This window comes from Bombina bombina, chromosome 9, assembly GCF_027579735.1.
Source record: "Bombina bombina isolate aBomBom1 chromosome 9, aBomBom1.pri, whole genome shotgun sequence".
Lineage (NCBI taxonomy): Eukaryota > Metazoa > Chordata > Amphibia > Anura > Bombinatoridae > Bombina > Bombina bombina.
In genome coordinates, this window is record NC_069507.1 from 61889634 (window position 1) to 61917326 (window position 27693).

The window sequence follows — 27693 nt, forward strand, 5'->3', positions numbered from 1 at the left end:
ATCTTCAATGCTCTTCTGGCCTGGCCTCAGTTAGCCTTGGCCCGGTTCATCAGGTTCCAGTCGGACAACATAACTTCTGTGGATTACATCAACCATCAGGGAGGAACGCAGAGTTCCTTGGCCATGACAGAGGTAGCCAAGATAATTCAGTGGGCGGAGACCCAAAATTGCTGTTTGTCAGCAATCCACATCCCAGGAGTGGACAACTGGGAAGCCGATTTCCTGAGCAGGCAGACCTTTCACCCGGGGGAGTGGGAACTCCATCCGTAAGTGTTTTCCAGCCTGATTCTCAAATGGGGTCAGCCGGAATTGGATCTCATAGCATCTCGACAGAATGCCAAGCTTCCAAGGTACGGGTCGAGGTCAAGGGACCCTCAGGCAGTACCTTAGAATTTCAGTCTTGCATACCTATTTCCTCCGTTCGCTCTCCTACCTCGGGTCATTGCTCGAATCAAGCAGTAGAGGGCGTTGGTGATCCTCATTGCACCGGCGTGGCCTTGCAGGATTTGGTATGCAGATCTATTGGACATGTCATCTTGTCCACCTTGGAGACTTCCGTTGAAGAACCTTCTACTTCAAGGGCCCTTCCTTCATTCAATTCTAGTTTTTCTGAAGCTGACTGCTTTTAGATTGAACGCTTAATTTTATCCAATTGTGGATTTTCAGAATCGGTCATTGAGACCATGATTCAGGATCGTAAACCTGTGACTAGATAGATTTACCATAAGATATGGTGTAAATATCTGTATTGGTGTGAATCCAAGGGTTACACTTGGAGTAGAGTTAGGATTCCTAGAATTCTGTCCTTTCTCCAAGAAGGTTTGGAGAAGGGGTTATCGGCAAGTTCCCTAAAGGGTCAAATATCTGCCTTGTCTATTTAGTTAAATAAACGTCTGGCGGACGTACCGGACATACAATTTGTTTTTTCAGGCCTTGCTCAGGATCAGGCCTGTGTTCAAACCAGTTACTCCTCCCTGGAGTCTTAATTTAGTTCTTAAGGTTCTTCAAGGGGCTCCGTTTGAACCTATGCATTCCTTAGATATTAAGTTGTTATCTTGGAAAGTTTTGTTTCTTGTTGCTATTTCTTCTGCTCGTAAAGTGTCAGAGCTCTCTGCATTACAGTATGAGTCTCCTTACCTTATTTTTCATTCGGATAAGGTAGTTTTACGTACCAAGTTAGGGTTTCTCCTTTCTGACCGGAACATTAATCAGGAGATTGTTGTTCCTTCTTTGTGTCCTAATCCTTCTTCTCAGAAGGAACGACTTCTGCACAATCTGGACGTGGTTTGTGCACTAAAATTCTATTTACAGGCGACTAAGGATTTTCCTCAGTCTTCTGCTCTGTTTGTGGTATTTTCTGGGAAACGTAAGGGACAGAAAGCTATGACTACTTCTCTTTCTTTGTGGCTGAAGAGTATTATTCGCTTTGCCTATGCAACTGAAGGACACCAGCCTCCTGAGAGAGTTACGGCTCATTCTACGATGGCTGTTTCCCCCAAAAGCGGCCTCAGGAAGAGGAAAGGTTCTTCAAGCAGTGGTGCCTTCCATTTAGGTTCCCTGTCTTGTCCCTCCCTTATCATCTGTGTACTCTAGCTTGGGTATTGATTCCCAATAGTAATTAGATGATCCGTGGACTCATCGTGTCATTAGAAAGAAATTAAAATCTATGCTTACCTTATAAATTTCTTTCTTTCTTTCTTGACACAATGAGTCCACGGCCCTCCCTGTTCTTTAGACAGGTTGTTAGTATATTATAAAATTCAGACACCTCTGCACCATTTTGCTTCCTTTCTCTCCTTTACTTCGGTCGAATGACTAGGGTTGGATACTTTGGTAGCATCTGAGGGGGAAATCTCAGATTCTGACAGTGTAATTCCTCCTGCGGATACTGAAGTTGTATCAGGTTTAAGCTAGAACACCTCCGTCTGTTGCTTAAGGAGGTTTTAGCTACTCAGTACGACAACGACACCATGGTCGTAGTTAATCCTAAAAAATCCAGTAAGCTAAACAAATATTTTGATGTACCTTCCATGGTGGAGGTTTTTCCTGTACCAGATCGAGCTACTGAGATCATTGCTAAGGAATGGGAGAAACCAGGTATTCCTTTTTCTCTATCCCCTATATTTAAGAAGATGTTTTCCATAGTGGACTCTATCAAGGAGTCTTGGCAAACAGTACCCAAGGAGGAAGGAACAATTTCCATTCTCGCTAAGAGGACTACTATCCCCATAGAGGATAGTTGTGCTTTTAAGGATCCTATGGACAAAAAATTGGAGGGATTACTCAAAAAGATGTATGTACACCAGGGTTTACAATGGCAACCTGCAGTGTGCATTGCTACCGTCATTAGTGCTGCGGCATACTGGTTTGATGAGTTGTCTGATTCTATTAGGACAGACACTCCCCTTGAGGAGATCCAAGATAGGATAAAGGTCCTTAATTTGGCCAATTCCTTTATTACGGATGCTTTCCTATAGGTTATTTAAACTGGGAGCAAAGATTTTGTGTTTTGCTGTGTTATCCCGCAAAGCTTTTATGGTTAAAATCTTGGTCTGCGAATGTGTCATCTAAGTCTAAAGTTTTGCCGATTCCTTACAAGGGAAAGACCTTGTTTGGACTGGGTTTGACAGAAATAATTTCTGACATTACGGGAGGAAAGGGCCATTTCCGCCCTCAGGATAAGAGAAACAAACAAAAGGGACGTCAGAGTAATTTTCTGTCAGAAGTTAGGAAATCAAAGATTTTCGATTCTTGCCTAGCGCTTAAGTCCTCTCCCTGGCCATCAGTGGCTCATACATGGAGGTAATCGGTCTGATGGTAGCGGCAATGGACAGTGGAACGGAGATTATGCGGATCTGTCTCCACGAATACAGCTAGAGCAGGAGACAAGGGATTCTCTTCTTTGGTGGTTGTCTCAGGATCATCTCTTCCAGGGAACCTGCTTTCGCAAACCCTCTTGGATGATTGTGACAATAGACACCAGTCTTCTGGGATGGGGAGCAGTCTGGGGCTCTCTAAAGGCTTAGGGAACTTTGACTCAGTCGGAGTCTGTTCTGCCTATAAACATTCTGGAGCTGAGAGCAATCTTCAATGCTCTTCTGGCCTGGCCTCAGTTAGCCTTGGCCCGGTTCATCAGGTTCCAGTCGGACAACATAACTTCTGTGGATTACATCAACCATCAGGGAGGAACGCAGAGTTCCTTGGCCATGACAGAGGTAGCCAAGATAATTCAGTGGGCGGAGACCCAAAATTGCTGTTTGTCAGCAATCCACATCCCAGGAGTGGACAACTGGGAAGCCGATTTCCTGAGCAGGCAGACCTTTCACCCGGGGGAGTGGGAACTCCATCCGTAAGTGTTTTCCAGCCTGATTCTCAAATGGGGTCAGCCGGAATTGGATCTCATAGCATCTCGACAGAATGCCAAGCTTCCAAGGTACGGGTCGAGGTCAAGGGACCCTCAGGCAGTACCTTGGAATTTCAGTCTTGCATACCTATTTCCTCCGTTCGCTCTCCTACCTCGGGTCATTGCTCGAATCAAGCAGTAGAGGGCGTTGGTGATCCTCATTGCACCGGCGTGGCCTTGCAGGATTTGGTATGCAGATCTATTGGACATGTCATCTTGTCCACCTTGGAGACTTCCGTTGAAGAACCTTCTACTTCAAGGGCCCTTCCTTCATTCAATTCTAGTTTTTCTGAAGCTGACTGCTTTTAGATTGAACGCTTAATTTTATCCAATTGTGGATTTCTTTCATGTAATTAGCAAGAGTCCATGAGCTAGTGACGTATGGGATATACATTCCTACCAGGAGGGGCAAAGTTTCCCAAACCTTAAAATGCCTATAAATACACCCCTCACCACACCCACAATTCAGTTTTACAAACTTTGCCTCCGATGGAGGTGGTGAAGTAAGTTTGTGCTAGATTCTACGTTGATATGCGCTCCGCAGCAAGTTGGAGCCCGGTTTTCCTCTCAGCGTGCAGTGAATGTCAGAGGGATGTGAAGAGAGTATTGCCTATTTGAATGCAGTGATCTCCTTCTACGGGGTCTATTTCATAGGTTCTCTGTTATCGGTCGTAGAGATTCATCTCTTACCTCCCTTTTCAGATCGACGATATACTCTTATATATACCATTACCTCTGCTGATTCTCGTTTCAGTACTGGTTTGGCTATCTGCTATATGTAGATGAGTGTCCTGGGGTAAGTAAGTCTTATTTTCTGTGACACTCCTAGCTATGGTTGGGCACTTTGTTTATAAAGTTCTAAATATATGTATTCAAACATTTATTTGCCTTGACTCAGAATGTTCAACTTTCCTTATTTTTCAGACAGTCAGTTTCATATTTGGGATAATGCATTTTAATTTAACATATTTTACCTTAAAATTTGACTTTTTCCCTGTGGGCTGTTAGGCTCGCGGGGGCTGAAAATGCTTCATTTTATTGCGTCATTTTTGGCGCGGACTTTTTTGGCGCAAAAATTCTATTTCCGTTTCCGGCGTCATACGTGTCGTCGGAAGTTGCGTCATTCTTTGACGTTATTTTGCGCCAAAAATGTCGGCGTTCCGGATGTGGCGTCATTTTTGGCGCCAAAAGCATTTAGGCGCCAGATAATGTGGGCGTCTTTTTTGGCGCTAAAAAATTTGGGCGTCATTTTTGTCTCCACATTATTTAAGTCTCATTATTTATTGCTTCTGGTTGCTAGAAGCTTGTTCACTGGCATTTTTTTCCCATTCCTGAAACTGTCATTTAAGGAATTTGATCAATTTTGCTTTATATGTTGTTTTTTTCTTTTACATATTGCAAGATGTTCCACGTTGCAACTGAGTCAGAAGTTACTACAGGAAAATCACTGCACAGTGCTGGAGCTACCAAGCTAAGTCTGCTATAAACTTTTGGTATCTGTTTCTCCAGCTGTTATTTGTATTGCATGTCATGTCAAACTTATTAATGCAGATAAAATTTCCTTTAGTACTGTTACATTACCTGTTGCTGTTCCGTCAACATCTAATTTTCAGAGTGTTCCTGATAACATAAGAGATTTTATTTATTTTAAATCCATTAAGAAGGCTATGTCTGTTATTTCTCCTTCTAGTATACATAAAAGTCTTTTAAAACTTCTCTTTTTTTCAGATGAATTTTTAAATGAACATCATCATTTTGATGCTGATAAATCTTTGTATTTGTCCAAGATGGAATTTATTCGTTCTTTACTTAAAGAAGTGTTATTTGCATTAGAAATAGAGGATTCTGGTCCTCTTGATACTAAATGTAAACGTTTAAATAAGGTAGTTATTCCAGAGGTGTTTTATCTCCCTGATGCTATTTCTGAAGTAATTTCCAGGGAATGGAATAATTTGGGTAATTTATTTACTCCTTCTAGACGTTTAAGCAAATTATATCCTGTGCCATCTGACAGATTAGAGTTTTTTGGGACAAAAATCCCTAAGGTTATGGGGCTGTCTCTACTCCTGCTAATGTACTACTATTCCTATGGCAGATAGTACTTCATTTAAGGATCCTTTAGATAGGAAAATTGAATCCTTTCTAAGAAAAGCTTACTTATGTTCAGGTAATCTTCTTAGACCTGCTATATTTTTAGCGGATGTTGCTGCAGCTTCAACTTTTTGGTTAGAAGCTTTAGCGCAACAAGTAACAGATCATAATTTTATAGCATTATTATTATTCTATAACATGCTAATAATTTTATTGGTGATACCATCTTTTGATATCATTAGAGTTGATGTCAGGTATATGTCTCTAGCTATTTTAGCTAGAAAAGCTTTATGGATTAAACTTGGAATACTGTCATGTCTTCTAAGTCAACTTTGCTTTCCCTTTCTTTCAGGGTAAATAATCATTTCGTTCCTTTCCTCACAACAAGGAACAAAAGCCTGATCCTTCATCCTCAGGAGCGGTATCAGTTTGGAAACTATTTCCAGTTTGGAATATATCCGAGCTTTATAGAAACCTATAGCCAGCTCCTAAGTACCTATGAAGGTGCGGCCCTTATTCCAGCTCAGCTGGTATGGGGCAGATTACGTTTTCTTCAAAGAAATTTGGATCAATTCCGTTCTTAATCTCTGGTTTCAGAAACATTGTTTCAGAAAGGTACAGAATTGGCTTCAAGTTAAGGCCTCCTGCTAAGAGATTCTTTTCTTTCCCGTGTCCCAGTTAACACAGCAAGGCTCAGCATTTCTGAAATGTGTTTCAGATCTAGAGTTGGCTGGAGTATTTATGCCAGTTCCAGTTCTGGAACAGGGGCTGGGGTTTTATTTTATCTCTTCATTGTACCAAAGAAGGTCAATTCCTTCAGACCAGTTCTGGATCTATCATTATTGAATCGTTATGTTAGGATACCAACATTCAAGATGGTTACTGTAGGACTATCCTGCCTTTTGTTTAGCAAGGGCATTATATGTCTACAATAGATTTACAGGATGTGTATCTGCATATTCCGATTCATCCAGATTACTTTTAGTGTCTGAGATTCTCTTTTTAGACAAGCATTACCAGTTTTGTGGCTCTACCGTTTGGCCTAGCCTCAGTTCCAAGAATTTTTTTCAAAGGTTCTCGGTGCCCTTCTTTCTGTATTCAGAGAATAGGGTTTTGGTATTTCCTTATTTGGACGATATCTTGGTACTTGCTCAGTCTTCTCATTTTCGTAGAATCTCATACGAATCGACTTGTGTTGTTTCTTCAAGTTCATGGTTGGAGGATCAATTTACCAATCAGTTCATTGATTCCTCAGACAAGGGTAACCTTTTTAGGTTTCTAGATAAATTCAGTGTCTATGACTCTGTCCTTGTCAGTCAAGAGAAGTTTAACATTGATATCAGCTTGTCAAAACCTTCAGTCACAATCATTCCCTTTGGTAGCCTTATGCATGGAAATGTTGGGTCTTAGGACTGCCGCATCAGATGCGATCTCCTTTGCTCGTTTTTACATGCGACCTCTTCAGCTCTGTATGCTGAACCAATGGTGCAGGGATTACTCAAAGATATCTCAATTAATATCTTTAAACCGATTTTATGACACTCTCTGACATGGTGGACAGATCACCATCGTTTAGTTCAGGGGGCTTCTTTGTTCTTCCGACCTGGACTGTAATCTCAACAGATGCTAGTTTTACAGGTTGGGGAGCTGTATGGGGGTATCTGACGGCACAAGGGGTTTGGGAATCTCAGGAGGTGAGATTTCCGATCAATATTTTGGAACTCCGTGCAATTTTCAGAGCTCTTCAGTCTTGGCCTCTTCCGAAGAGAGAGTTGTTCATTTGTTTTCAGATAAGACAATGTCACATCTGTGGCATACATCAATCATCAAGGAGGGACTCACAGTCCTCTGGCTATGAAAGAAGTATCTCGAATTTTGGTTTGGGCGGAATCCAGCTCCTGTCTAATCTCTGCGGTTTATATCCCAGGTATGGACAATTGGAAAGCGGATTATCTCAGTCGCCAAACGTTGCATCCGGGCGAATGGTCTCTTCACCCAGAGGTATTTCTTCAGATTGTTCAAATGTGGGAACTTCCAGAAATAGATCTGATGGCTTCTCATCTAAACAAGAAACTTCCCAGGTATCTGTCCAGATCCCGGGATCCTCAGGCGGAGGCAGTGGATGCATTTTCACTTCCTTGGAAGTATCATCCTGCCTATATCTTTCCGCCTCTAGTTCTTCTTCCAAGAGTAATCTCCAAGATTCTGAAGGAATGCTCGTTGTTCTGCTGGTAGCTCCGGCATGGCCTCACAGGTTTTGGTATGAGGATCTTGTCCGGATGGCCTCTTGCCAACCGTGTACTCTTCCGTTAAGACCAGACCTTTTGTCTCAAGGTCCTTTTTTTCCATCAGGATCTGAAATCCTTAAATTTAAAGGTATGGAGATTGAACGCTTGATTCTTGGTCAAAGAGGTTTCTCTGACTCTGTGATTAATACTATGTTACAGGCTCGTAAATCTGTATCCAGAGAGATATATTATAGAGTCTGGAAGACTTATATTTCTTGGTGTCTTTCTCATCATTTTTCTTGGCATTCTTTTAGAATACCGAGAATATTACAATTTCTTCAGGATGGTTTAGATAAGGGTTTGTCCGCAAGTTCCTTGAAAGGTCAAATCTCTGCTCTTTCTGTTCTTTTTCAACAGAAAGATTGCTATTCTTCCTGATATTCATTGTTTTGTACAAGCTTTGGTTCGTATAAAGCCTGTCATTAAGTCAATTTCTCCTCCTTGGAGTTTGAATTTGGTTCTGGGGGCTCTTCAAGCTCCTCCATTTGAACCTATGCATTCATTGGATATTAAATTACTTTCTTGGAAAGTTTTGTTCCTTTTGGCCATCTCTTCTGCCAGAAGAGTTTCTGAATTATCTGCTCTTTCTTGTGAGTCTCCTTTTCTGATTTTTTCATCAGGATAAGGCGGTGTTGCGAACTTCTTTTGAATTTTTACCTAAGTTGTGAATTCCAACAACATTAGTAGAGACATTGTGGTTCCTTCATTATGTCCTAATCCTAAGAATTCTAAGGAGAAATCGTTGCATTCTTTGGATGTTATTAGAGCTTTGAAATATTATGTTGAAGCTATTAAGTCTTTCCGAAAGACTTCTGGTTTATTTGTTATCTTTTCCGGTTTTAGAAAGGCCAGAAAACTTCTGCCATTTCTTTGGCATCTTGGTTGAAATCTTTATTTCATCTTGCCTATTTTGAGTCGGGTAAGACTCCGCCTCATAGGATTACAGCTCATTCTACTAGGTCAGTTTCTACTTCCTGGGCGTTTAGGAATGAAGCTTCGGTTGATCAGATTTGCAAAGTGGCAACTTGGTTCTCTTTGCATACCTTTACCAAATTCTACCATTTTGTTGTATTTTCTTCTTCTGAAGCAGTTTTTGGTAGAAAAGTACTTCAGGCAGCGGTTTCAGTTTGAATCTTCTGCTTATGTTTTTCATTAAACTTTATTTTGGGTGTGGATTATTTTCAGCAGGAATTGGCTGTCTTTATTTTATCCCTCCCTCTCTAGTGACTCTTGTGTGGAAAGATCCACATCTTGGGTAGTCATTATCCCATACGTCACTAGCTCATGGACTCTTGCTAATTACATGAAAGAAAACATAATTTATGTAAGAACTTACCTGATAAATTCATTTCTTTCATATTAGCAAGAGTCCATGAGGCCCGCCCTTTTTTGTGGTGGTTATGATTTTTTGTATAAAGCACAATTATTCCAATTCCTTATTTTATATGCTTTCGCACTTTTTTCTTATCACCCCACTTCTTGGCTATTCGTTAAACTGAATTGTGGGTGTGGTGAGGGGTGTATTTATAGGCATTTTAAGGTTTGGGAAACTTTGCCCCTCCTGGTAGGAATGTATATCCCATACGTCACTAGCTCATGGACTCTTGCTAATATGAAAGAAATGAATTTATCAGGTAAGTTCTTACATAAATTATGTTTTTCAGAATCGGTCATTGAGACCATGATTCAGGATCGTAAACCTGTGACTAGATAGATTTACCATAAGATATGGTGTAAATATCTGTATTGGTGTGAATCCAAGGGTTACACTTGGAGTAGAGTTAGGATTCCTAGAATTCTGTCCTTTCTCCAAGAAGGTTTGGAGAAGGGGTTATCGGCAAGTTCCCTAAAGGGTCAAATATCTGCCTTGTCTATTTAGTTAAATAAACGTCTGGCGGACGTACCGGACATACAATTGTTTTTTCAGGCCTTGCTCAGGATCAGGCCTGTGTTCAAACCAGTTACTCCTCCCTGGAGTCTTAATTTAGTTCTTAAGGTTCTTCAAGGGGCTCCGTTTGAACCTATGCATTCCTTAGATATTAAGTTGTTATCTTGGAAAGTTTTGTTTCTTGTTGCTATTTCTTCTGCTCGTAAAGTGTCAGAGCTCTCGGCATTACAGTATGAGTCTCCTTACCTTATTTTTCATTCGGATAAGGTAGTTTTACGTACCAAGTTAGGGTTTCTCCTTTCTGACCGGAACATTAATCAGGAGATTGTTGTTCCTTCTTTGTGTCCTAATCCTTCTTCTCAGAAGGAACGACTTCTGCACAATCTGGACGTGGTTTGTGCACTAAAATTCTATTTACAGGCGACTAAGGATTTTCCTCAGTCTTCTGCTCTGTTTGTGGTATTTTCTGGGAAACGTAAGGGACAGAAAGCTATGACTACTTCTCTTTCTTTGTGGCTGAAGAGTATTATTCGCTTTGCCTATGCAACTGAAGGACACCAGCCTCCTGAGAGAGTTACGGCTCATTCTACGATGGCTGTTTCCCCCAAAAGCGGCCTCAGGAAGAGGAAAGGTTCTTCAAGCAGTGGTGCCTTCCATTTAGGTTCCCTGTCTTGTCCCTCCCTTATCATCTGTGTACTCTAACTTGGGTATTGATTCCCAATAGTAATTAGATGATCCGTGGACTCATCGTGTCATTAGAAAGAAATTAAAATCTATGCTTACCTTATAAATTTCTTTCTTTCTTGACACAATGAGTCCACGGCCCTCCCTGTTCTTTAGACAGGTTGTTAGTATATTATAAACTTCAGACACCTCTGCACCATTTTGCTTCCTTTCTCTCCTTTACTTCGGTCGAATGACTAGGGTTGGAGGGAAGGGAGGTGATATTTAACAGTGTTGCTGTGGTGCTCTTTGCCGCCTCCTGCTAGGCAGAAGTGATATTCACAATAGTAATTAGATGATCGGTGGACTCATCGTGTCAAGAAATAAAGAAATTTATCAGGTAAGCATAAATTTTGATTTTGTTACAGGGCCCGGTTAGAATCAGGCCTATGTTTAAATCAGTTGCTCCTCCTTGGAGCCTTAACCTTGTTCTTAAAGTTTTGCAGCAGGCTCCGTTTGAGCCATTGCATTCCATAGATATTAAGTTGTTATCTTTATTATTATTATTATTATTATTATTATTATTATTATCGGGTATTTGTAGCGCGCCAACAGATTCTGCAGCGCTGTAAACATAGTCGGTGTACAGGATAGCTTTTGAAGTGGTCAAGTGGGTAGAGGGCCCTGCCGAGAGTTTCACTGTTGTAGTCGGCTCTTATGAAGCGATCTGTAAACAGCTGGGCCCATAGGCTTACATTCTAAGGGGTTCAAGGGGAAAGCAATGGAGTTAGGAAAGGTTAGTGTTGGTTGTATGCATCCCTGAATAGTAGAGTTTTTAGGGAGTGCTTGAAGCTGTTAAAACTAGGGGAGAGTCTTATGGAGCGAGGCAGGGAATTCCACAAGATGGGGGCCAGTCTGGAGAAGTCCTGTAAACGTGAATGTGAGGAAGTAACAAGAGAGGAGGAGAGGAGGAGATCCTGAGCTGATCGAAGGGGACGGGAGGGAGAGTATCTAGAGACAAGTTCTGAGATGTAGGGGGGCGCAGTGCAGTTGAGAGCTTTATATGTCAGGGTGAGGATTTTATGTTTAATCCTAGAGGCAAGAGGAAGCCAGTGAAGGGATTGGCAGAGAGGTGCAGCAGATGAAGAGCGACGAGTAAGGAAGATGAGCCTGGCAGAGGCATTCATAATGGATTGTAATGGAGCTATGCGGCAGCTAGGTAGACCAGAGAGGACAGAGTTGCAGTAGTCGAGGCGGGAAAGGATGAGAGAGTGGATTAAAATCTTGGTTGTATCTTGTGTAAGAAAATGTCTAATTTTAGCGATGTTTTTAAGGTGGAAGCGGCAGGCTTTAGCCAAGGACTGAATGTGAGGAGTGAAGGAAAGATCTGAGTCAAGTGTGACCCCAAGACATCGGGCGTGCAGGGTAGGGGTAATGATGGAATTATCAATAGTTATAGAAATTTTGGGGGTGGAGACATTGGAAGAAGGGGGAAAAATAAGGAGTTCAGTTTAGGAGAGATTTAGCTTAAGGTAGTGAGAGGACATCCAAGATGAGATGTGAGAAAGACAGTGACACGGGTTAGTAAGGAAGGAGGTAGGTCTGGTGCAGAGAGGTAGATTTGGGTGTCATCGGCATACAAATGGTATTGAAACCCATGGGACTTTATTAAGGAACCTAGTGATGACGTGTAGATTGAAAAGAGAAGGGGACCAAGGACAGAGCCTTGAGGTACCCCAACAGAAAGTGGTAATGGGGCAGAGGATGCTCTGGAGAAGGCTACACTAAATGTACGGTTAGTCAGGTAGGAAGAGAACCACAAGAGAGCTGTGTCACAGATGCCGAAGGATTGGAGGGTTTGGAGCAGAAGAGGGTGGTCAACAGTGTCAAAGGCTGCAGACCGGTCAAGGAGGATAAGCAGAGAGAAGTGGCCTTTGGATTTTGCTGTAAGTAGGTCATTGGTAACCTTAACAATTGCTGTCTCTGTAGAGTGATGGGAACGAAATCCAGATTGCAGTGGGTCAAGAAGAGAGTTTAGTGTAAGGAAATGGGATAGACGTGCATAAACTAGCTTTTCGAGGAGCTTTGAGGCAAGAGGGAGTAGAGAAATAGGGCGGTAGTTGGAAGGGGAGGTTGGATCGAGGGAAGGTTTTTTTGAGGATAGGTGTGACCAGTGCATGTTTTAGAGATGAGGGAAATATACCAGTGCTGAGGGAGAGGTTGAAAATGTGTGTGAGTATGGGGGTGAGGGTAGAAGAGAGGGAGGGGAGTAGCTGTGAGGGGATGGGGTCAAGGGGACAGGTAGTGAGGTGGAAGGTTTTGTTTCTTATTGCTATCTCTTATGCTCAGAGAGTCTTGGAACTCTCAGCTTTGCAGTGTTATTTGCCTTACCTTATTTTTCATGCTGATAAGGCGGTTCTTCGTACTAAGTTGGAGTTTCTTCCTAAAGTGGTTTTGGATAGAAATATTAATCAGGAAATTGTTGTTCCTTCTCTATGTCCTAATCCTTCCTCTCATAAGGAACGTTTGTTGCACAACTTGGATGTTATGCATGCTCTAAAGTTCTACCTACAGGCTACTAAGGATTTTCGCCAGTCCTCTGCCCTGTTTGTTTGTTTCTTTGGAAAGTGTAAAGGTCAGAAAGCTACTGCTACTTCTTTCCCTCTGGTTGAGAAGTATAATTTGTTTGGTTTATGAGACTGCTGGCCAGCAGGCTCCTGAGAGAATTACAGCTCTTTCCACAAGGGCTGTCTCCTTCTTGGGCTTTTAAAAATTAAGCTTCTGTGGAACAAATTTGTAAGGCTGCAACTTGGTCCTCTCTGCATACTTTTTCCAAATTTTCCAAATGTGATACTTTTGCCTCGGCTGAGGCCTCTTTTGGGAGAAAGGTTCTTCAAGCTGTGGTGCCTTCTGTTTAGGTCTGCCTGTCTTGTTTTTCCTCCCTAGTCATCTTTGTCCTCTAGCTTGGGTTTTGGTTCCCACTAGTAATTGATGTCGTTGTGGACGCTCCATATCTTAGGAAAGAAAATAAAATTTATGCTTACCTGATAAATGTATTAATTTCCGGATATGGAGAGTCCACGACTCCACCCTTAAATTTGAGAGTTATTTTTTTGCTTAATCTCAGGCACCTAAACCTTTGTGTTATTCCTTTTTCCATTTTCCTTTCGGTCGAATGACTGGGGATTGTGGGTGGGGGAGTGACACTTAACAGCTTTGCTGTGGTGCTCTTTGCCGCCTCCTGCTGGCCAGGAGTGATATTCCCACTAGTAATTGATGACGTCGTGGACTCTCCATATCCGGAAATAAATAAATTTAGCAGGTAAGCATAAATTTAGTTTTTTATACATAGAGATGTTCAGGTGATATTTTCTAGTCGGCTTTTTACTGATATGCTGCATCAGTTTCAACTGCTTTAACATTTGGGAATCATGTCCCTTTTAATTGGAAAGTGTTTGGTTTTCTCAATTCCACCTAGTTTCTATATTGTAATTGCGCTGCCATTTTTAAACCTAGATCTCACCTTATCTATTTATTCTGCTAAGGACAAAAGTAAGGACAGATCTTAAACAAAAAAAGAGTAGAATCCAGTGGCATAAGTGAACACAGGATTTATCTGCTTCCATATTCAATGTGTTTCCTCTCTTACGCTTTCTCTGCAGGCAAAGCTGACACCTGAGTATCTGGAACTCATGAAATATCAGGCCATCTCCGCCAACAGCAAAGTTTACTTTGGCACTGATATCCCTAGTATGTTCCTGGATTCCTTCTCCTTCAAACCTTCTATAGAGCATCAAGAAGAAAGAACGGGCAAAACAGAGGGTCGCAAAAGCCGAAAAGCATAAACGTCTCAACTAGACCAAAAACCATGTTACCGATTAAACAGGATTTGATGTTGGCAAACGTCCCAAAAGAGCACAGCGCTGGTCTGGAGAAGAACCAATGACCATGCAAACTGCCATCTACCCTCTTGTGCTGCACTGCATTTTTATTGTTTTCATTCCCTCTCTTTATTAAGCTGCCAATTGGTTATTCACTTTCACTAATTGATTTTGAGGTTTAAGATTTTAGCCTGCAGTTTGGGCTATTTGTTTGGAAAAGTTTGGTTTATTGTTTGTGTTTGTGCTAGATTTGAATAAGCAACCGCACTAGGTTTTGCCTAGAATACTACAGCCTTGTCATACACACCGAAATCATATGTTACCAAACGACCTGTGAATGTGTGTTAGATTTTCTTTATTAAAAATGCTTTGTTTTAAAATTGTGGCAATATAAACTACTAAACTTGAAGCAGCATATTTCTATTATGTTTTTGAAGTTTTTTTTTTTATGTCAGTAAATTTTAGTTCTATATTGGTCTTGCTTAACAGCAGTAGTGAAGGGGTTAAGCGAAAGTCGCACTATAACGCCACCAGCAAGGTTCACTTCAGTAAAAACTGAAGTAGGGAGATGCCTTTATATGACGTCCTATTTAAAACAACTGGCACTACACTAAAATAAATCATCTTTATTTCCACATGTTTAAAAAAAAAAAGCATCCGACGCATTTCTCCAAAAGCCTTAATCAGGGATGCTAAGTAATCCTCCATTTAAAAAAAAAAACAAAAAAAAAAAACATACTTTGTTCCTATTGGTTAAACCGAAACATGTGATCAATCTGTTATACAGATTAAGAAAGAATATTCGTATTATCTTACTGGCAACACCCATAAGGGCTTGTGTGTGTATGAAAGTGCTTGTAAATCTTATTCATCATTGTGTATCACTTTGTCAGTTTTACTGTATGACATTTGCTTAACCCATTCACTGCCTCTGTTATCAACATTATGATGTTGCAACTTGCCACTTTTTTTTTTGATGAAGTAACAATGAACATTGTAATTGGCTGAAGCTACCTATGTATAAATATGTGATTTTAGCTGAGCAGATGGAACATAGAATTCAAGTTAAATGAGTGGTACCGGATTGAAGAGGTATTGGTACAGAGTTTTAATTCTGTTGTTTAGGCTTAAAAATAATCTGCCATAACTGTCATCTGAACCTAGAAAAGGTGGGATGCTCTTGTGCTGTTATGACTTAAAGGTACATAAAACCCAAATTTTTTCAGATAAAGAATACAATTTTAAACAGCATTCTAATTTACTTCTAATATCTAACTTGCTTCATTCTTTAGATATCCCTTGTTGAAGACAGCACATGGGTGAGCCAATCACACGAGGCATCTATGTACAGCCACCAATAAGCAGCTACTGAGCCTATTTATATATGGTTTTTCTACAAAGGGTCTCAAGAGAATGAAGCCAATGAGATAATAGAAGTAAATTGGAATGTTGTTTAAAATGGCATGCTCTATCTAAATCATGAAAGAAAAATGTAGGTTTCATGTCCCTTTAACATTCTAATTCTAGAAAAGTTATTGTCAGCTCATTGGTATAGACAGAACAAATCCTAACTTCTTAAACACTGGTGGAGTCCTTTTTTACTACACGCAGACAGCACTGATGCAGACTGTACCAAAATAGCATATAAATTCTTTCATTTCATTCTTTCATTTTTTTTTTTTTATTTTTTTTTTTTGTTTGTTTTGTTTTTACAAAAATCCACAGTAGTTTATCTAACATGTATATAGGCTCTAAATATTCCCTTTGGTCTTTGGTAATTTTTATCCTCTTTATTCCTTCTTTAATTGATTTCTTGATTATTCTTTTTTTTAGTGGGGGTGTTACTTTTTTGGGGGCTCAGTTTTAGCCCTGTTTTTTTGTTTTAAAAGTAAAAAAAAAAAAAAAATGTTCTCTAAGGAAAGTCACTGTATTAAGGAAAATATTTGTCATGTCTAGATAACTATTTAATGGATTAAAGTGTTGTTTCTTTGTATTTTTAGAACTGATTGTTTATAGTTATATGCTGGTTATTCATACATGGAATACTATATTTTCGGTTTACAGAGACTCATTCTTTACAATTTGTGGCTGCCCCAAACAATTAAATTAATGGGGCATTAGGCTAAAAAGAGCAGCAATAATTGTATTAAACATTTTAGCATTAAAGGGTTAAATTACAACCTGTTAAAGTCTAATTGAAACTTAGAGGAAATGCATGTTTGTGCACAGCTGATTACTATAGATAAATTGCTCACTGCCTGATCAGGACAACTTCAGCAGCTACAGCATTAAAGGAAGAGAAGATACTGAAATACATTTTAAAATACCCCATTTTGATGCACAGAATAAAACAGGGCTTTAATGTTATTTAAAGAGACACACAATCTGTTACTTTAAAATTGCAAAATAAAAAGTTGAATACATCACTTCTATTTATAACAAATCATAATAGAATATTTGATACAATCAGTACCCCTTAACCCCCACTTACCTTACATGTCCTACTCCCTACTAGACAGCCAGTTCCTGTCCTCTTCCAAAAGCAGAGCAGTGCAGCCAATCAGAAGTTGTAACTCTCGTGTCTTCTTTTATCTTGAGGGCGCTGCCTTTCAACAGCCTCTGCAGAGTAGCGAGTATAAAGTAGCATGTGGAGGACACCCAAGGTAAATGAGGGGGTAAAGGGGGTTTGATTTTATTTTATTTTACAGATCGTGAAAGGTATTTAAGCTTTTTATTCTGCACTTTTGTAACAAATACTAAAGGGGGACGGTTTGTTCTGTACAGCAGCTCCTCTACCATCTTCTACCAAGATAGTATTGTACGTAAAAAATTAAAAGGGACATAAAACCCAAAAAATTATTTCATGATTCAGATAGAGCATACCATTTTAAACAACTTCTCGATTCACTTCTATTATCAATTTTGCTTCATTCTCTTAGTATCCTTTATTGAAGGTGCAGCAATGCACTACTGGAAGCTAGCTGAATACATTGGTTAACCAATCACAAGAGACATCTATGTCCAGCCACCAATCAGCAGCTAGCTCCTCTAGCTAGGTATCCTTTCAACAAAGAATACCAAGAGAACCAAGCAAATTAGATAACAGATGTGTTATGCTGTAGCTGAATCATGAAAGAACATTTGAGTTTCGTGTCCCTTTAAGGTGCATATGTTTTCCCCCTTCATTGCTCAGAGTTTTAAAACAAATAAATGACAGTGGTTTTACCTTTTTTATTACACAAACGCTGACACTTTTTCATATTCCTGCAGTTTTGTTGTTTTACGATATTTTGCAGATCATTAGAACTCTGGTTAATAAGACCTGCTTGTTTTTCAGAAATAGTAAACCATAATTCTCAATAGGCAAAAGGTAAATATTTCTCTGCTTAAGAAATATATTAAACTGATTTGCCAGATGAGCTTCAGTAGAGATGCACTGAAATCCTGGCGTGTTTGCAGTTCTTGAGTGATTGAGTTGTTAATATTTGTTTATTTCTCCAACATAGGTGTGTCCGGTCCACGGCGTCATCCTTACTTGTGGGATATTCTCTTCCCCAACAGGAAATGGCAAAGAGCCCAGCAAAGCTGGTCACATGATCCCTCCTAGGCTCCGCCTACCCCAGTCATTCTCTTTGCCGTTGTACAGGCAACATCTCCACGGAGATGGCTTAGAGTTTTTTAGTGTTTAACTGTAGTTTTTTATTATTCAATCAAGAGTTTGTTATTTTGAAATAGTGCTGGTATGTACTATTTACTCAGAAACAGAAAAGAGATGAAGATTTCTGTTTGTATGAGGAAAATGATTTTAGCAACCGTAACTAAAATCCATGGCTGTTCCACACAGGACTGTTGAGAGCAATTAACTTCAGTTGGGGGAACAGTGTGCAGTCCCTTGCTGCTTGAGGTATGACACATTCTAACAAGACGATGTAATGCTGGAAGCTGTCATTTTCCCTATGGGATCCGGTAAGCCATGTTTATTACGATCGTAAATAAGGGCTTCACAAGGGCTTATTTAGACTGTAGACATTTCTGGGCTAAATCGATTCATTATTAACAACGGCAGCCTCCCGAAAGAATCACAGCTCATTCCACTAGGGCTGTGGCTTCCACATGGGCCTTCAAGAACGAGGCTTCTGTTGATCAGATATGTAGGGCAGCGACTTGGTCTTCACTGCACACTTTTACCAAATTTTACAAGTTTGATACTTTTGCTTCTTCTGAGGCTATTTTTGGGAGAAAGGTTTTGCAAGCCGTGGTGCCTTCCATTTAGGTGACCTGATTTGCTCCCTCCCTTCATCCGTGTCCTAAAGCTTTGGTATTGGTTCCCACAAGTAAGGATGACGCCGTGGACCGGACACACCTATGTTGGAGAAAACAGAATTTATGTTTACCTGATAAATTTCTTTCTCCAACGGTGTGTCCGGTCCACGGCCCGCCCTGGTTTTTTAATCAGGTCTGATAATTTATTTTCTTTAACTACAGTCACCACGGTACCATATGGTTTCTCCTATGCAAATATTCCTCCTTAACGTCGGTCGAATGACTGGGGTAGGCGGAGCCTAGGAGGGATCATGTGACCAGCTTTGCTGGGCTCTTTGCCATTTCCTGTTGGGGAAGAGAATATCCCACAAGTAAGGATGACGCCGTGGACCGGACACACCGTTGGAGAAAGAAATTTATCAGGTAAACATAAATTCTGTTTTTTTCTCTGCTCAGGAGTCGGAGCTGGTTTATTCGTATCCATAAGCTCAGGACTAATGCAGAGACCCTGTTTTGTAAAAGTAGTGCAATTTAAAAGGTTTACTGCCCTGTTAAAGGTGTTTCTGTGTATAGTTTAGCGACCCATAAGGTCCCTTCTTTTCCCATTTACTAGCCGCCATTGTGATTTACTACTTTGGGTTTCATGTCCCTTTAATATAGTTTACAGAACAATTTTTTTTTATTTTATGATTAAGATAGAGAGCACAATTTTTAAACAACTTTCCAATATACTAATATGCTTTGTTCACTTGGTATCCTTTGTTGAAAAGTATACCTAGGTAGGCTCAGGAGCTGAGAGCTTCTGATTGGTGTGTGCATATATATGTCTCTTGTCATTGGCTTGCCAATGTGTTCAACTAGCTCCCAGAAGTGCATTTTGCTCCTTTAATGAAGGATCCCAAGTGAATGAAGTAAAATTGGTAATGGACGTAAATTGGAATGTTGTTGAACCATGAATGCTCTATCTGAATCATGAAAGGAAAGTTTTGTTTTTTATTTCCCTTTAAAGACAATGGACCATATAGTGCAACATCTGATTGGTTTTACAGCGCCCCACACCCCTCTTGAACAAAATAAAAAACCTGAAGGGTCGTTACCAATGCAAGTAGGAAGGCGCCTAACTGGGTGGTAAACTATACTTTTGATTATATATTTTTATAAGTGACGAGGGACCTTTTGCATACACATGCTGCTAAGCTTTGAATACATTGCAGTTATTTATCATCCATTTTAAAGCTATTGTAAAGGTTTTTATGTCAGCTAACAAAGCATTCATCATTTATTTTAACTCTCTGCCTACCCTTACAGAAAAAGCTATGAAGCCAGAGACATACAGTGCAGTAGATTCTTGGTGGGGGGTGTGCCCAAATCCACTCATATATTATTTAACTCAGAATTTATTGATGAAAGAGTTCAGAAAATGTAAAATGAGAATAAATCTGGGTAAACTAAAAGTAAAGTTTTTTTTTGTTTTTTTTGTTAGTTTGTTTTTTTATGTAAATTCAAAATGTACAATGTTAAAAACAGTCTTTTTTTCCTCTCTAAAATCAGGCATCCAGAGTTTTGGGTGAGTGATGTTGAATGGATTCCTCTATTATATTGAGGTATTGTTTGGTTTTAAAGTTATATACAGAGTTGGTCTTCAATGCATTTTTAAACTGTGTGTGCTCCAAATGGACTTGCACTACATTACGCCAGAAAATGTGTGATCTTTAATGCTGCATTGATCGTTTCTCCAGACAAGAGGTGATTTATAACAGCTATGCTCAGCATTGTTACAGGATTGTATTGAATCTGCCTCAGATGCCTCTTACTTGCCCATTTCCAAATGCCTGCCCTTGTTTTATACTGTTCAGTGTCACCTGTACATTGGAATTAAACATTTATATGCAATGAATACTTTTTGAATAAGACGTGAAATAAAGCAATTATTTTGTTACCCAGAAGTGTGTGTGTGTTTCTGTAATTGAATGACATCCTAAAAAATAAAGATAATACTAAAAGTAAATTAAATGTTCATTCAAGATTTTATGAGCTTATCTGGTTAAAGTAAACATTTTGGAGGCCAGCAGCAGTTCAAGTTACAGTACCCCAAGATGTGTGATAGCCCTGAAATTGCCAGATCACTGTTTTGTGCGCGTATGTTGCTTATCTGCTTGACCACCCCACTTAGTTCAACCTCAGAAACTGTGTAACCAATCTCATCAACTATATAACCAATCTCATCAACTATATAACCAATCTCATCAACTATATAACCAATCTCATTCAACATATAAACTAAAAATAGGAAAGGGTTGTAAATAGTCCAGTGTCTGTCATATATGCATCTGTTATATGCATGTACTCTGTCTTTTCACCTGTAGATGGCAGTCTGTAAATGTATGATTGATTAAAGGAATACTAAATCCTATTTTTTTTTTTCTTTCATAGTTCACATAGAACATGCAATTTTAAACAACTTTCTAATTTACTCCTATTATCATTTTTTCTTTGTTCTCTTGGCATCTTTATTTGAAAAAGCAGGAATGTAAGCTTAGAAGCAGGCCCATTTTCAGCACCTGTGTAGTGCTTGCTGATTGGTGGCTAAATGTAGCCACCATTCAGCAAGCACTACCCAGGTTGCTGAACCAAAAATGGGCCGGCTTCTAAGCTTACGTTCCTGCTTTTTCAAATAAAGATGCCAAGAGAACAAAGAAAAAATGATTATAGAGCATGCAATTTTTTAGCAACTTTCTAATTTACTCCTATGTGAATCATGAAAGAAGAAATTTGGATTTAGTATCCCTTTAATAATGATCTTTAAATGTTATAGCTGATACATATGTAGTTCCGGATTTATTTCTTTAAGGGACACTGAACCCAATTTTTTTCTTTATGATTCAGATAGAGCATGACATTTTAAGCAACTTTCTAATTTACTCCTATTATCAATTTTTCTTCGTTCTCTTTATCTCTTTATTTTAAAAGCAGGAATGTAAAATCTTAGCAGCCAGCCCATTTTAGGTTCATCACCATGGATAGTGCTTGGTTATTGGAGGCTTACATTTGCCCATTAATAAGCAAGCATAACCCAGGTTGTCAACCAAAAATGGGCCGGCTCATATGCATCACATGCCTGCTTTTTAAATAAAGATAGCAAGATAATGAAGAAAAATTGATAATAGAAGTAAATTAGAAAGTTGCTTAAAATTGCATGCTCTATCTGAATCATGAAAGAAAAAAATTTGAGTTTAGTGTCCCTTTAATGTAGTTATTACAAATATTGATATGTCATACAGCAAGTTTCTGCTTGAGAAATGTGAACACACAAACTATTCAGAACGTTTAGTGGTAGGAGGTATTTTAAAACCAGTATGAAACCCCTTATGCACAGTAGATTTTCAAGAGTGGACTTCATAGTGTTTTTTTATGTTTGGAACATTATTAGCAGCATATCCTACTAAAGAACAATAGGTAATGTATACCAAAGAGCGTGCCCAGTTTAGGCAGTAGTACAATTAGATATATCTGCCAAATAAAGTTCACTAATATTTTACTTTTAATAACAAACAATTGGTACCAAATATATAATATTTAAGCAGCTGTTTCGAAAAATTATCACAGAATAAAACCAACTTGTTTCTTCAAACAGAGATATAACAAACAGCGCTTGAAAATATGTGGAATGAATATTGACTCCATATCATGTTACTACTAGACTTTAATAGTCATACGAATATACAAAGTACAATATAGTGTTAAAAAAATAACAATACTTAAAAAGGATGGTAAAACAATGTCCGTGATAAAAGCAAGTGGTTGCAGGACCAACGCAGGATGGAGGCTTCATACACAAGCTCAATTATGTGTTTCATGGTACACGCCTCTTCATCAGGTGATGTGTAAAGCGTAGACCTGCGTGTATTTATAGGAAGATGTTTCTCGTTTCTCATATGTAACGTACAATTTCAGAATAATACAGAGTTTGTTTCCACTACAGACAATATTTATATATATATATATATATATATATATATATATATATATATATATATATATATATATTTATATATATATATATAAATAAAGAAAAATTAATTTCTAAAAAACTTCCCCAAATCAAATACTTTGTTAAACCACAAGGCTTAAAACAGATTTTTACTCATTACAACAAATGGGTTTCCATGGAACATTGCAATGAGTGTCATAGACAGTCATGTCACTTCCTATAGTTACCATGGAAACCAGAATGCTTAGTTTGCTTAAGTAAAGCGGCATAGTGCATTGAAAATTCAAATAGTGGATTAAAAGGACATTTACTGATACACATATATACTGAGTATATATATATGTAATAGTAATGAAAGAAACTTGCACTCGCTGGTACGTTTCAACAAATCTTTACTGTGACTGTGTAACGTTTTGGGGATAATGTATCCCCTTCCTCAGACGATACATTATCCCCGAAACGTTACACGTCACAGTAAAGAGTTGTTGAAAAGTACCAGAGCGTGCAAGTTTCTTTCATTGCTATTATCAATATCCACTAGCACCCTGGCAGACGATACGGAAGTGAGAGTGCACATCCCATATGTGTATGTATGTATATATATATATATATATATATATATATATATATATATATATATATATATATAAAATCTTTAAAAAGTACCCAACCCAGGATTTAGTAAGAAAATTAAATCTTCTCAAAGAGGGCCTGGAACAGAACTGGCATAGGTTCAGTAAAAGCTAACTTATCCTTATATGTGGTTTGTTTTTACAAACTATTGTTACAGAAACTTGTACTATCTTTAAGATAAGATTTAATCTTATCCAAATATTGCAAGATATAACATGGAACTCAAACTGGTTCCTAGTAACAGCTGACATGCGATCATTATATACAGTATTAGATTAAGAAGAGGGCATAAAAAGAGTTAATAACATTTTGGGATTTTCCAAGGAAGAAACATAGAGAGTTTTTATCTCATCGTATGAGATTTATTCTCACAAACAACTATTTTTGCTTTGATACCAACAAATGTTTGTTTTAAGCCTTGTGGTTTAACATAAAGTATTTGGTTTGGGGAAGTTATTAGAAATCCCTTTTTCTTTATATATAAAAGTAAATATTGTCTGTAGTGGAAACAAACTATTTCTTTCCAAAGGCATGGAGAGTCCACAAATACATTCAATTACTAGTGGGAATTCAACTCCTGGCCACCAGGTGGAGGCAAAGAACACCCCAGCAAAGCTTCAAGTATTCTTCCCACAATCCCCAGTCATTCTTTGCCTGTGTAACATTGTAGGTGATGTGCGAAGATGGTGTCTGGAGGAAATAAAGTTGTAAATCCTTTAATGGGTACTTTTCCCTGCAAGCAAGGATTGGGGTTATGCTGTCTCCATGTAATAGTAATGGTGGCTTTTAGCAGTTGGAAGACGGCCAGTTTGTCTTTGCTTACCTTCCAACATTTATGCTACCCCTATATAGAAAACCAGGGTTGGTTACTCTGTTTTTTTCTTTATCTACAGGTCTATGTCAGTGAGGATTCTGTCACACCTGTTGCTGTACCTGCCCTACAGTGAATCTACAGGGTATGTGCTTTTACCCTCTAGGTGAGAAGGATGCAGCACTTAGGAGTTCCTTTTTTTTTTTTTTTTTTTTTTTTAAAGGGATATTTAGAGAACAAGGTGGATCCTTATGGGACTGAATATCTCTTAAGATTGGGTGATTTATTTGGGCAGCAGTTCAGGGCACTGTTCTGTAATAAGAAGGCTTTTTGTTTGTAAAGTTACTTCAGCTCAGGATAATAGGGAGGTGAGGACAAAATGTAACAATTACCGGTGCTGAGATCTACGTTAATAATTTGCACAAAAAAAAACATGGAGGCAAAAAAAGAGATCTCAGAAATAGCACTCTTGTCCATTATTAACCAATTTAATCACCAGAGGCTATATAATACCTCAAAAAAGGTGAACAGAAAAGTCACAGTCAAGTATCTGGACAATTTACATTATCAGTAAAACAGAAAGATGATATATTCTGTACATAACAATACACCAGTGAACGTTTATACAAGAAATGGCTAGTAACAAGATAGTTAATGAGGAACAATGATCCTACTCCGTGATAAGAGTATATATAGGATCAATATACTTAGCTCAGAGTGCAGAGTATAATATCTGTTGCTGCTAATTGTAGATATGAGTGAGCAGCAGTCCGTATATAAAGTCCTCCTTTGCTGATATCTTGCTTGTAGATAGTCGTTACTTGGTAGTAGACTTCCTCCAATAGGTAGGAAATGGCAATACTGCCAATCAATGTAAATCCATGGTAAGTCCTAGGGTAGTGAGCTGAGATCTCCTACGCAGTCGGTAACTGTAAAAAAACAGCCAATCTTAGCCGCAGAGATATCGGTTCTTAATACAGATGCCTGCTCCCACAACGGACTCACCTAGAACAACTTCAAAGACAGCTGAATCAAAAGGAATCTTTTGCTCCGGATATTATAGGGAGTATGCAGTTTATACTCAATGTTGACTGCTAAAAGGGTTTCAGTGGCCCTACTAGACACAACAACAACTGAGAATCAACAAAACCTTTTGCTTTTTCCCTTACTGGGCTATGCGTAGGTTAATACCAGTAGTCAACTTTCTTCCACAAGTAACGTTCACGGTGTAGGAAAGAACTTGCCTACGTACGTTTCACCTGATTACAGGCTTCTTCTGGGCTTTGTGTGTGATTCTTTTTGCTGTCCGCTTCCTTTTTAAATGAAATATTTTTTATTACTCACACTCCTCCAACAATAACATCAGAAAAAGTATATACATTTAGTCACAGAAAAACATCAAACCATGAAGTACTACTGTTATGTTACATAGAGAAGTATCTCTCTGGAGTACCTTTTGTTTCAGAGAAGTTCTCCCTATACTGAGGTCCCACAAAGTCCATGTTCAGAACTGATTTAAGAATTAATAAAAAAAGTTTACTCCAGATTTGCTGTCATACAGTTGACCTCATGTAGTTTCTGCAGACTACTTTGCATCTTCAGGAGGAAGTGTTTGTTTATTTAACATATGGTCCCCCAAACATTTTTTCTTTCGTCACCTTCCATATAATATCTTCAACAGGGTGCACATACTGTGCAGGGGGCATACATTTTAAATATTTCCAACTTCGTTAATGATATTATAAAATCAGAACCATAAAAGAGAGAACCGAACTAAATCAGAAAAAGAATGATAAAAATAAAAACCAAAGAGTAACAAACAAAACAGAAACAAATGCACATATCAGAAATATCAATTAACAGTTCAGCGTTGTATATTATATCTTCATCACATCTAGAAATTACTTACTCATCTTAGACCTTTCCTGTAGCTAATATTTAAGCTTGCTCGTCACCTTTCTCCCCTTGTCTCTCTCCTAAGGTTGCTTACATTTCACCTCAGCTCCGTACCCTCCTCACTTACCCCTTGAATTGTTCTATTATCTCTCTCTAGTATCCAATAAAACCAGACCTTCTGAAATTGAGATTCTGTATCTTGTACCCGTGCAGCTGACTCATACATCAAATATACCAATTGGATTCTAGCCAATACTTTTGATCACAACGTATTTCCGTCTTCCAGTATTTACCAATCACTATTCTTGTTGTGGTGCATAAGATTCTGATAAATGTATTAATGTGTTTATTCAGTCTAGGAATACTGTCATGCAGCAGAGCTTGAGCAGGGGTGAGATAAATCTGCTCGCTTAGTACTGTTCTCAGTAATGAGGACAGCTTTTGCCATATTCTATTGACCTTAGGGCACTCCCACCACATGTGAAGATATGATCCCATCACCTTACACCCTCTTTAACAGAAATTGGAGCTTTGTCCGCTTCCTTTTTAAAAGGCTATCAGGTTGATATCTCTGGAAACAATGCCAGTGAATATTCGTTCCCATTTAATAAATGGGAACTTTGTTAATCCTTTACTTCGCTTTTATTCATATAAATGCATTCAGGAGATAAAGTACAGAATATTTACAATATTTGTGTACAAAAAACTACTGCAGCAGCTTGCTAATATGAATAGACCAAAAAAATGTACATTCTATTTGCCTACATTCAAAGCTATACAATAAATAACGTTTGATATACTAAATATAGATTTAATATAGGCTAACATATTAAAGTTAAACGAGAGTAAGATTGGTGTTATTTTTAACTGTGTATAACAATATAACAAGTAGATTTAGCTTATAATACCGATTAGTATTATATAGATTGTTATAAAGGTATTGTTAAAGCCTTTCATTTTCTTGTATTTTACAAAAAAATTGCCGAAATGTAATTCTTCATTAAGGCCATTTGGTGTTAAAGTATCTAGATTAAACATCCCTTTACTCTCATGTTGGAGTAGAACCCTATCCAAATTACCACTTCTTATGCCTAAATTGACCTTATCTATGCCAATCACCTTAAAATCATGTATTTTAGAATTATGTTTCAATTTGAAGTGTCTTGCTACACTGGAGTCTGTGTCTTCATTCTCTATGTCTCTGAGATGTTCTAGGACTCTATCATGTAGGAGACGTGTAGTTTTGCCTACATAGAATAGGGGGAAACTGCATTTTGCCAAATAGACTAGTCCTTCAGTCCTACATGTCATTTTCTTAGATATTTTGTAGACTTTTCCATTTCTTGAGGCAAAATATTTTGCTCTCTATATACGGTTACAGGCTTTACATAAGTTACAGGGATAGCACCCTGGTTCAATAAAAGATTTATGTAGCCAGTTACTAGGATCAGGTGGTCTAACAAAGTGACTATGAACTAGTCTATCTTGATTGTTTGGAGCCCTGTGTGGTGTTAGAACTTGACTTAATTTTGTATCTATTACCAATAGATGCCAGTGTCATGTCATTATTTTTCTCAGATCTTCCCAAGATTCATTATATTGCGTTATGTATCTCACCATATTTTGTTGTTTATTATCATTTTTATGTTTTTGTAAAATCTTAAAGAGACTGTCCTGTTGTGACTGTTTTTTAACATACTGATAGCTACGTTTAATAAGGTTTTTATTATATCCCCTATCTAAGAATCTCTTAATGAGATCTTCTGACTCTTTCTTAAAGTTTAGATCTGTGGTACAGTTCCTACAGGATTTAGGACCTCCCTTATTTGAGCATCAGGATGAAAACTTTCTGCCCTATGCAAACTGTTTGTATAAGTAGGTTTAC

The 27693-nt window shown here is 38.6% G+C and overlaps 1 protein-coding gene across 2 annotated transcripts in view; it reads left to right on the forward strand.

The window, feature by feature from the left end:
• The window catches only part of ERLIN1 (ER lipid raft associated 1), a 145507-nt gene extending 130876 nt beyond the window's left edge, over window positions 1-14631 (forward strand). For both annotated transcript variants that reach the window (XM_053692156.1, XM_053692157.1), the window contains exon 12: window positions 13996-14631. In XM_053692156.1, the coding sequence (XP_053548131.1) occupies window positions 13996-14178 (183 nt within the window). In that variant the 3' untranslated portion in view covers window positions 14179-14631. The remainder of the gene's footprint in view (window positions 1-13995) is intronic.
• Window positions 14632-27693: the final 13062 nt, after the last annotated feature.